We start from the raw sequence: 12,368 nt of genomic DNA on the forward strand, positions 1-12,368 counted from the left end.
AAAAATTTTATTTTTCCTCTCTCTTTAAAAATTATCTGTGGATCTGGGTGTGGTGGTGCATGCCGATAATCCTAGGGGATTAAAAATTGAGAATTTTTCAAATAAATACATTAACATGGTATTTTTAAGCATATTTTGATAGGTTCTCTGAAAAAAGGGGGATTTAATAGTCATGTACATTTGTAATAAAGGACTTATTTATTTATTTATTTATTTACTTACTTACTTATTTTGCAGTGCTGAGAATTTTGAACCCAGTGCCTCACACATGCGGGGCAAGTGCACTTCCACTGAGCTACAGCCCCAGTCCCCTAAAGGACTTATTTTAGATAAAAAATTTCAAAACTTGTATGGTAGAAAAAGGCTTATGTTAGTATTAAAAGCTTTTGCATTTTGCCTGTATATTTCAAATTATTTTATAGAGAAATAATCTTTTGAAAGGATGCTGCCATCTTTGTAGTATTCAAAATTATAACAAACATACACCACACTATGTAAATCTTATATACCAATGTGGTTGCAAGATAAATTTTGAAGAAAATCATCAAAATGTCACTAAGTGCAGACCTATTCACTCATGAACTTAGTCATTAACTTGTGGGCCACCACAAAGTGATCATCATTTCTTACATTCTTTTCTGGTTAATGTACAATTTGTAAGCATAGAGACCCAAATAAACTACTTGAAGCTTCTTCAAAGATGTACTGCAGATTTTTTTTTTTTTTTTTTTTTGGTACTGGGCATTGAACCCTGAGGCAGACCCTCTCTGTACATCTTCAAAGTCAGTAATATCAGGATGAGCGTTCACACTGTCCTTTCTCTTGATTTCTTCCTATTCCTTTTATTGAACCCAGGGACGCTTAACCAATGAGCCACATCCCCAGCCCTTTACGTTTTTTGATTTTGAGACAGTGTCTTGCTTCAAAAGTTGCTTAAGGCCTCACTTAATTACTGAGGCTGGTCTTGACCTTGTGATCCTCCTGCCTCAGCTTCCTGAGTTGCTGGGATTATTGGCATGTGCCATCGCACCCAGCTCCACAGATAATTTTTAAAGAGAGAAAAAATAAAATTTTTCTAGGTATACTTTAGATTACTAAGTAAAATTTGACCTTAGCATGTGTTAGTGACATAACAAAATGAATATTCCACATCTGTGGGTCAAAGAGATCTCAAAATTATGTATACTTAAAAAGCTAAAGGACATTTAAGATGAAAAAATTTTAATTCTCCAACAGACTTAATAGAACCCAAGGGCTTTCTTATATATCATATATATATCATACATAAAAATCTAGTGGAAATGAGAATCAGGAGATCGGATAAGAGAAGTACACAGTGGCACAAGAAACTGTGGGAAATCAAATGTAGGGAACAGGGCCATAAGAGGTAAATTTTAGTCAGGCTAGGATTTCTAATTTTGGAGCTCTACACAAAATGGTATAAATCAGGGGTTGGTAAATTATAGATCATAGATCAAATAAGGCCCACTGTCTGTCTTTATAAATAAAGTTTTATTGAAATAAGCACTTCATTCATTTATAGACTGTCTGCAGTAGCATTTATGTTACAACAGCATAGTTGAGCAGTTATCACAGACTGTGTAACCTACAAATCATATTTCTCTTTGGCTCTTTACAGAAAAAATTTGACAACTTCTAGTCTGACCTCATACTTTTCAAATACTAATGTCACACTAATCACCTCAGTACCTTGTTATAATGCATGTTTTGATTCAGTAAGTTTGGGGAGAAGTCTGAGATTCTTCCTTTCTACCAAGTTCCCAAATAATGCTAATGCTATTGGTCTGCAGACCATTTCAAGGAAGCAAAAGTCTACTTAGCTGAGATTACAAAACTGATTCAAAAATGCAAAAGAACCCCAACTGTGTAATGTTCTAAATACTCTGTAACCACATTACTAATGGTTACAGAAATGAAGTTTTCTCTTATTGAAGCTTAAAAATTCACTTACCCAATGCTCTTATCTGCAAACTCATTGATTTAGAGTAGAGGTCCCAATAAGGAAATAAGGCTACTGCCACATTCCAGAACAAATAAGATTCATAACAAGGTTCATAAGCAGAAGCAGACATCAAGAAAAAATTATGTTCTATAGTTATTTCTAAAGCAAAGCATATATGTGACCCTTTTTTTAAAGCCACCATTTTAATAAAACTATATAAAGTTTGAGTATGTCAGCTCCATAATCAGAAAACCTAATTTATTATAACATAGCATACAGTACTGATAGCATCTACAGTTCACCAGAAGTCAGTTCACAAAGCTGGTTATTTCCTTACCTTGTGACAGTAATCCAGGGAGGGAGAGTCTTCGACTGCCTCCCTCTGATTCTTCTTCCCTGATATCCACAAGACTTGAACTTTTCTTTCCTTGCATTGACTCCTGTTTAACCTGTTCTTCTCTGCTGTCTTTCAGACCTTCTGGGCCTATGGAACTACTGCCTGCCTGCGCTCCAGTTTCACAAGGGGCTGTACTATAAAAGTTCATAACTTTCTTAAGAGACAAGGCCCCAGCCTCATAGGTAGCAGCCACTCTCACACCAACAGCAGATGCACAAGAGACCACCAGGCTGTTGAGGGCTGAGGTGCTTGTGGTTGGTGGGCTGTGAAGATTAGGAACTGCTTCTTCTACAAGAGGCTAAAATACACACACATAAAAAAAAAAAGAACATAAAAATATAATCCCTTATAAGACAAATAATCAATAAAGAAAATTTAGCCATCACTATTTGCATACAAAAAATTTAAACAAGAGAAGTCTTCATCTCCAACTTAAAAGTATCCCCTCTTGATCACAGTTAACATATTAGTACTTCAGTTTCTTATCTGAAGTACTTCCTTCTGTCTGGATGTTGTGTTTTTTCATGACATTTAAAAATAAGCTCTAACTGTTTTCATAAAATCAAGCAAAGGAAAAGAGGAGAGGAGAAGGAAAGATACAAAAAACACTGCCTTTAATATAAGGTACACTGACACAGTCCTGGATATAAGGTGGAAAAAAATCCAAGCTTTACTACTGATCACTTTTAGGAAAACTTGCAGATTGCTACTCAGAAATAGCAGGAAAAATAAGATTTTAAGAACATTTTATAAATGGAAATTTAGATATGGGATATAGAAACAGAAAAATAAGTTAGGTCTCTGATCTAACATCCTCAGAATTATGTTAAGGCTTTCTGCTTCTTTTATCAATGAGTTATTTTCCATGACCCAGTAGCTAGACAAGTGGCGGGATTACCTTTGCTCTTATTACCATAGAGAGCGAAAATGATACGTTAATAATTAAACACCTGGAACCAATGTCCTTAATGTGATTCACAGATATATTAAAAAGTCAAACCAAAGTTTTCTACTATCTTAGTAAAAAAATGAGCTGAAACTTACTCTAAGCTAATAAATACCATTGTTCACTAAAAAGAAGAGTCATTAAATATACCTAGTTAACACAAAAAAAAGCTTTTTGGCATATAAGTATAATTATAATGAAAAAAAATCATTTCTTATTCTACCCTAAGTTCCCAAAGGATACCCACACATTCCTTAATTTGTCCTGAATTAAAAAATAAACCAGGGCTGGGGGGTGTAGCTCAGCAGCAGAATGCATGCTCAGCCCAAGTGCCCAAGGTTCAATCCCTACCACCAAACCAAACCAAAACAACAAAATAAAATATATATAGTACTTCACTTTTGCTTCTGATTTTCTTAAATAATTCCTGGTTCCTGGTATAGTTTCTGAAGTGTAGCAGGTACTCAATATGTTTTATTGAATTAAATATTAAATTCAGGAGAGCTATTTCTACACAAAGTAAGTAGTCTGTAATAAGTCAATGAAATAAAAAAATATACCAATCACATGAAATGAAAGATAAATAAAAACCCTGTTACTTCTTTGGTAATAGAATTCTCATAACTTAGCTGGGCATGTGGTGCATGCCTGTAATTTCACAACTTGGGAGGCTGAGGCAGGAGGATCATAAATTCAAACCCAGTCTCAGCAACTTAGTGAGGCCCTAAGCAACTCATTGAGGTCCTTCCTATCTCTAATAAACTATAAAAAAAGGCTGGGGATGTGGCTCGGTGAGTAAGCATCACTGAGTTTAATCTCTGATACAAATACGTGTGTGTGTGTGTGTGTATTTTTTTTTACCTCATAATTTGCTCAGAAGAACCAACCTCAATATTCCACCCTTTATGAAGGTTCATTACGGAAGTAGTGATATACTTAGGGGTGGCTATTAAGGTGTTCTTACCACTAGGTAGTGGAAAAGTAAAAAAGGCTATCTATTGGACTGGGGGTGTGGCCCTGAGTTACAGCAATTGCCTGGTGTATATGAGGTCCTGGGTTCAATCCTCAGCACTGCCAAAGAAAACATACATAAAAAACAAATAAACAAAATATCTGTACCTTATATAAACATTAAATTATTATTCTAATTCAGTCTTTCTATTTAATTACATTGGAGAATACAGTAAGTGAATCAATAAAACAAAAACAAGACAGAAAAAATACAAAACCAGCAATTTTGATGAAAGACAATTTAGGAGTACTGGTCAACCAATAACATTTTGGTTTACTTCACATAAATGGGAAACACTTTCAGTTATATCTGGCCAGAAGAGAAGAATCTTGTCCCAAACCTCAATTTCTAAGTTGAATATATGACTGAAATGCTGTTTATGAAGAAAGAATTAAATTTAATAGGAACACACATTGCCAAAACTGGCACAAGTGACAAAAACTTTCAATATTTAACAAAATAAGTCTAAAGTAAAATGCAATGTCATTGATGGCAATTTAATAATTAAATAAGCTATATATAACAAAATAAACTTTAGTAAATTAAAGGAATGACTTTTTTTTTAATCACACTTTTTTTTTATAAGCATGTGCAGTCTAAGAATGTTCTTTTGGTTTTTGTTTTGTTTTTGGCAATACTGGGAATTGAACTCACAGCCTCACACATGCTAAGCAAGCACTCTACCACTGAGCTACAGCCTTCCGGCCATTTTTATTTTATTTTTACACAAGGTCACCTAGCTAAATTGCCCAGGATAGCCTCAAACTTGCAATCCTCCTACCTCAGCCTCTTGAGTAGCTGGGACTAGAGTTAATATTAGAAAACAGCTATTATTAGATACCCACCAACAGATGAATGGATGAAGAAACTGTGGCATATATACACAATGAAATATTTCTCAGCCATAAAGAAGAATGACTTTATGATATACACCAGTAAATGAATGAATCTGGAGACTATCCGCTAAGTGAAATAAGCCAATCCCCATAAAACCAAAGGTTGAATGTTCTCTTTAATATGTGGATGCTAACCCACAACAAGGGTTGGAGGAAATAGAAGCTTAGCAGATTAGACAAAGGGGAATGTAGGGAAAGGAAGGGGGATAGGAATAGGAAAGACAGTGGAATGAATCTGACATAACTTTCCTATGTACATGTATGAATATACCACAGTGAATCTTACCTACATCCACAAGACTGGGATCCTAATTAGAATAAGATATATTCCATGTTTGTATAAATATATCAAAATAGATTCTATTGTCCTGTCTAACTAAAAAGAATTTTAAAAGTGCCAAATAAAAGTTGAAAAAACCCAGTTATTATTAACTTTTTACAAATGAAATATCAACATGGTTTCATGAATGGATTGTGAAATAAAGATTATTTCTAAAAATACCTCCATGCTCTCATTCTGACAGAGTAACAATAGCAATAAAGAATCAAGAGACTGTATGGTTTTTAAAGCATGAAAAAAATACCACATAGCAGATCTTCTATGACTAGATGTTTTTTTAATTTTAGTTTCTTAATTTTAGGGTTTTGGTAAAAGCAAAATCAAAAGGCTACACCTAAGTAAAAAGCAGAAATTATCCTTTTAGAAAAATTAGTTTTAAGCAGGGAGACTCAAACTTTATTGCAAGGTACAGGTAAAAGCTTTTGTTCATCTTGCCACAAGTATTCAAAATGAGAATGGTTTTAACAAGATAAGAAAACATTACCTCCCAACCAAATAAAGTTCAGTAAGGACCACAGCTATAACTGATAAAAACTGATAAAAACGCAACAGAATGCCTTTCAGTGTCTTTCTGCCTATAACTGAAGGATCTGCCACCCTGCAACCTTCCCTGTTAGGAAGTAAAGGACTTTCCAAAACAGAACTCAGAACATTCTGTGCATATGTGATTATATTAGACTATTCAGGGATCCACCAAAATTCAGTACCTTAGCCATGCTGGGGGGTCACTAATGAGGAGGAAAAAAAAAAAAGGAGGGTGCTAATTCCAAAATACACACAGCAAGACATTTTTCAACATGATAAAGAATCAAAATATGAACACAGTGATTTTTAATTAATATAGGTTCTTTTCTCTAGGCTCACCTAATAAAACAGAAATATAGTCAAACTTACAAACTAAAACACACCACAAAATCTTAGCATTTCCAAGTTTCTAAAGCAAAGTACATATAGTTCAACTCCAATAATACCCTTAGGCTATGAAATTTAGCAAGTACCTGAGGTGGCATTGACTTTTCACCATTCTTTGAATCCTCCCTTACTGAATGATCTGACAGTTTCTGCAAGTATTCATTTACTGCCTGGGTGTCAGGGTACGATGGTATGTTTCTGGCAGAAGAAATTTCAGTTGTTCCCTGGATGTTTTGTTGGGAGGAAGTAGTATCACCACTTGTGGTAGGGGTGCTTTCAATGTTCAATTCGGTGGCAAGCGGCAGTCCAGCTTCTACAAGCGTGTTCTCAAACACTCCTCCCTGACTGTCAAGGGTCTCAGCAGAGGGGCTGATGGCAGAGCTGGCGTGGTTTTCTGCCTGGGATTCTGATAGTGTCACACCTAAAGGGCAACAGTGACTGTCTGAGATAATCACATGGTCCTCTTTGTCAGTCATGGTAATGAGGAGCTGGCTGCACTGGGTGCATCTCTCAGGGACTGGCTTCAGGTCCTGGGAAGGCAGGCACTGCACAAGTGCCAGGCTGTGGAAAGCACCACAGGCGACTTGTAGCACTACGCGCCCAGCAAGATGTTCCACCTTTTGTGGCTTTGTCACTGGGAAGGTAGTGGTGATGAGACCCAACTGACAACCGGTACCCCATGCCCAAATCTCTCTGCTTATTGACAATGCCAGAGTGTGCTCCTCGCCACATGCCAACTGCAAAATTCTGACTGCCAACAAAGGGCTAGTTTCAGAATCAGAAATGCTGACAGGATTCGGTTCTGGCACATACTGCTGGTTAGCTACTGCACACTGACCCGCAGAATTCTCCCCCCACATGTACACTACGCCACTTTCTGTCACTGCTCCGCTGTGGAAGCTCCCTGTTGCCACAGTAACAACATGTTGCCCAACCAGGGCATTTTCTAGAATGGGACTATCTGGACAAATTTCTGCTGATTCGCTTCTCCAAGGAAGAGTCCCAAAGCTGTAGACCTCACCATCTGAAGGTTTAAAAAAAAGAAAAAGAGAAGGTTAGTGAATTAACAAAAAATTTTATCAGCAAACTTCTAGCACTACGCCCCCAGATTTAACAAAACAGAATTTTTAAAAATTCTTTCCAAAGGACAGTTGTAGCAATTTGATTCAAACACACAGTATTTCACACTTATTTGTCTTTTAATAAATAACAACTTTTTTTAATATTTATTTTTTTTAGTCATAGGTGGATACAATATCTTTATTTTATTTTTTATGTGGTGCTGAGGATGGAACCCAGTGCCTCACGCATGTGAGGCAAGCACTCTTCCTCTGAGCCACAATCCCAGCCCCAACAAATAACATAACTTTTAACAAATAAACATTCTATACTATAATGAGAATTTACAAACCGCAGCAGGTTACTTTTAGTCAAAGAGTATTATTACTCTTTCCTTCAGCCCCATCCTAAAACTCCCAGCATGAATCTACTACTAAACTCTAGCTAGTGTAACAGTCTACTGGAGAAGCAGATACCAAATACTCAGAAAAAAGTAACCATAGGATAAAGTAAGCAGAAGATAATAAAATAGACACATTTGCTAATGTCTAGAAGTTGGAACAACAGAAAATCATACAATGGCATAAAAATAAAGATTCATTTGGATCCAGACTAGGAAAGTGGCTTTATGCCTCTAGGTTATACAGAAAGTACCAGTATCAACAAGACATGTAAGTCACATCATATATAATTTCTAGATGTTATATATATATATATAGTATACTAGATACTAGAGAGCCTTTCTAAGATTTATTTAAAAAGCAAATCGTCACAACAAAATAAATATAGCAGAAAGCAAGCGAAACTAACAAATGACTAACTTTAGAACTAAAATGAAAGGCAGTGAGATATACACAAAATTTTAACTTCTATGTATCCAGGTAGCTATAAGTCTTAATTTTATTGCTATATTGTAGGAGTTTGGGAGCATGTACATATGGCTGGCTAAAAATTCAAGCGTAACATAGACTTGACCGTAAGTTTTAAAAAATATTGAATCAAATTTACTATTCCTTCTTTTCTATATGAACAGAAACTTATCCATATTTTTTGATTAATGAAGAAATAAGTACTGTTTTCCCCTCGAGGCAGCAATTAAGTTGATAATTGAAAAAATGTAAACTTTATCTCTGTCCTGTTGTATGTGGCATATATAGCTACACACGCCAACTCATCACAATAGTTATATAGGGAAAAACACAATAGTAGCTAGAGGGAATATAGGAACTTTTATTAAGAAATTTATGCTTGGATAAAGAATAAATGGGGGACTGGGGTTGTGGCTCAGTGGTAGAGCACTTGTCTAGCACATGTGAGGCACTAGATTCAATCCTCAGTACCACATAAAAATAAATAAATAAAAAATAAAGTCATTGTGCAGGGCTAGGGATATAGCTCAGGTGGTAGAGTGCTTGCCTAACGTGTGCAAGGCCCTGGGTTCAATCCCCAGCACCACAAAAAAATAAAAAATAAAAAAAGTCATTGTGTCCATCTATAACTAAAAAGAGTATTAAAAAAAAAAGAAGAAGAAGAATGGGAAAGTAAGCTCACTGATTAAGACTTTCTAAACTTTTCTCCCAAGGAATAAAACAATAGTCACTCACTCTTTCAAGTAACATTATTCCACTAGCAAGAGCAACATTGCAAATAAATGGATATGTAACTTCCCCACCACTTTATTTTTACCCTGAAATACATAATAACGGAGCATCAATGAATTATGAGCTAACAGTCAAATTTAATAGAGACAAAGAATCTTGAATCAGTTTAGCATTCAATCAGAACCATTCATTTTCTCACCTGAAAAGGATAACATTAGAGATCTTTGTGCTAAAATATGCTCACATTGTGTGAAATGAGGTTTTTTTACTTTGTTTTTTCTGGAGCGTAGGCATCTTTGAGGATACTGCTTTAAACACGAACAATAATAGGACATTTATATATATTTCAAGTTATCCCTCAATTGTCCCAGCTTTTACTGAAGATTTCCAAATATCTTAATGAACATATTCCAACTTTTCATTCAAAACAACAGTATTCTACTTTTATGAGCTTGAGAACTCCAAAATCAGATTTAAGCTTTATTTCCTAGAGTTTATCTTCCCTTAGTTCCTAGAAGGAAAATACCAAAACAGCATTTAATATTTAATAAATGTTTATACAGCAAAATGTATGAATTAGTGAAATCAGTGGCAATCCTGGCCCAAATCAAATTTGCCACGATTGATTTGATAAACTGACATCAAGATTAAAGGCAACTCTCAAAGCTCACACCTATAATCCCAGCAACTTGGGAGACTGAGGCAGGAGGATCAGAAATTCAAGGCCAGTTTTAGCAACTTAGCAAGATCCTGTCTCAAAATGAAAAATAAAAAGGTCTGGAGAATGTAGCTTAGTGGTAGAAAACCCCTGAGTTCAATTCTCATTGGAGGCAGGGGACTAAAGGCAACTCTACATTAGCACATTTCTATTTTAGATGCACAAGTTTTTATGTGCTCTTATGAGCTGCTACTTATGCCTGAGAAAAACTGTACTGATACAATACAGTCCAGTGACTTAAAAACTAGGCTTTGAGGGGCCAGACAGTGGTGCACACCTGTAATCCCACTGGCTCTGGAGGCTGAGGTAGTAGGATCACAAGTTCAAAGCCAGCCTCAGCAACTTATCAAGGCTCTAAGCAACTTGGCAAGACCCTAAGAAACTAGGCAAGACCCTGTCTCAAAAAATAAAAAATATAAAGGGCTGGGGGTGTGGCTCAGTGGTTATATGCCCCCCCTGGGTTTAATCCCCAGTACCAAAACAAACAAAAAAAGTAGGCTTTGAAATCAGACTGAGTTCCCATCCTGATTCTGACACTTTAAATAGCTATGTATGCTAAGGGAAATTATTTAACTTCCCTGACATTCAGTTTATTTATTATGACCTTCATTTTATCTGTAAATAACAATAGCAACCACGTCATAAGGTAAAGATTCAAAGATAAAATGTGGAAAATGTTTAGTGTTAATTCTGGCACACAAATGTTTGATAAACATTGACTATTATAAGCAGCAAAGTTCACTGAGAACCCCTAACATTCAATAACTCATGACATGACTTCACACACTGGCATTTATTACCATTTTAGTTAGTATTTGTTAAACCATTCTTTTCAATACCTTCAGTCAAAAGAACTCCATGTTTCACTCCAAGGGCTGCTTGAAGAACAGTCTTTCCTCCCCAGCCTGGCAATCTCTCTGGTATGATGGAAAAGGATCCCGCCTGCCAGACATGGACCAGGCCTCTTTCTTTGGATCCTTCTGCTTCTGTTGAACTATAAACATTTGGGGAAAATATATAAATATATATTTTTTTCTTACAATTCAAAACTGTATCTTTTGGTCTTAATATTTTCCATGAAATTATGTTTTTTATCAGGATTCATGGATGATTGGGTCCTAAAAGTTTAATTAGAGCCTACATTATGCTTTGGTTTTGATATAGGAGACAAGAAAAAACAACTATTTACATAAAGGCTGGAAGATAATCTAAGCCCACAAATTATTTCTCTCTGTCTAAGCAGAAAGAAAAAAACTGGATATTTTTGGACGTTTTATGATTTGGGAGCATAAAATTTTGAGATTCTAACTTCTCAATACATTAATTAACACCTTGTTTAAATACTCAAGTTAAAACATACCCACTGGGTTTGTTCCCTAGTACCACATTAAAAAAAAATTTAAATAAACAAAATAAAGGTATTATGACCATCTACAACTAAAAAAACTAAAAAAAATAAAGTACCCCCAAGATGAAGTCTTATTTTAAAATTAGTTTATAATTGATGAAAAGTTTTGATGAGAAAGATCTGAGAAATAGAAATCCATATTTTACTTTAAGCTGAGTTTAAATCTATAATTTCTGTTTAAGTTTTTAAAATAATTTGAGCCAGGCATGATGGCACATGCATGTAATCTCAGTGCTTCAGGAGGCTGAGGCAGGAGGATCGAAAGTTCAGAGTCAGCTTCAACAATTTAGCCCTAAGCAACTTAGTGAGACCCTGTCTCAAAATAAAAAATAAAAAAGGGATGGGGATGTTGCTCAGTGGTTAAATGCCCCTGTTTTTCAATCCCTGGTATCAAAAATAATGTTTTGATTTGTAATTGATACATAATTGTATATATTTATGGGGTGCAGTGTGACTATTTCAATACGAGTCTACAATGTGTAATGATCAGATAATCAGATCAGGGTAAATGGCATATTTATCATTTCTTTATGTTGGAAACATTCAAAATTCTCTCTACTAGAAATTTTGAAGTATGCAATTAATTGTTGTCACTCATATTTCCCTACAGAGATATACTATCCCCATTAACCACCCTCTCTCCATCTCCACATACCTCCCAATCCTTTCCAACCTCTGGCAATACTATTCTATTCTCTACTTCTTTGAAATCAACTTTTCAGTTTCAGCATGTTAAGTAAAAACCTGTGGTATTTACTTTTCTGTGCCCGATTTATTTCACTTAACATAATGTTCTCCAGTTCTCTCCATATTGCTGAAAATGATAAAATTTCAAATTTCCATGGCTGAATTTTTTTTCCATTTTTCTTTTTTATTTTTTTTTCAGTACTAGGGATTGAACATTGAACCAAGGGCCATTTTACCACTGAGCTACATGCCCAGCCCTTTTTAATGTTTTATTTTGAGATGGGGTCTTGATACGTTGCCCAGCTTAGCCCCAAACTTGTGATCCTCCTGCCTCAGCCTTCCCAGGAGCTAGGATTATAGGAATGCCCACAGTGCCCAGTCATGGCTGAATATATTCTGTTGTGCATATATATACCACATTTTCTTTAT

At 35.4% G+C, this 12,368-nt stretch overlaps 1 protein-coding gene across 2 annotated transcripts in view; it reads right to left on the reverse strand.

Annotated features, from left to right (window-relative positions):
- Positions 1–12,368, reverse strand: part of Als2 (alsin Rho guanine nucleotide exchange factor ALS2) — a 74,096-nt gene that overhangs the window by 47,911 nt on the left and 13,817 nt on the right. For both annotated transcript variants that reach the window (XM_026405327.2, XM_026405326.2), the window contains exons 3-5: positions 10,684–10,838; positions 6,553–7,490; positions 2,301–2,658 (exon numbers count right to left, since the gene is read on the reverse strand). In XM_026405327.2, the coding sequence (XP_026261112.2) occupies positions 2,301–2,658; positions 6,553–7,490; positions 10,684–10,838 (1,451 nt within the window). The remainder of the gene's footprint in view (positions 1–2,300; positions 2,659–6,552; positions 7,491–10,683; positions 10,839–12,368) is intronic.

Source organism: Urocitellus parryii, chromosome 1 (genome assembly GCF_045843805.1).
Source record: "Urocitellus parryii isolate mUroPar1 chromosome 1, mUroPar1.hap1, whole genome shotgun sequence".
Taxonomy (NCBI): Eukaryota; Metazoa; Chordata; class Mammalia; order Rodentia; family Sciuridae; genus Urocitellus; species Urocitellus parryii.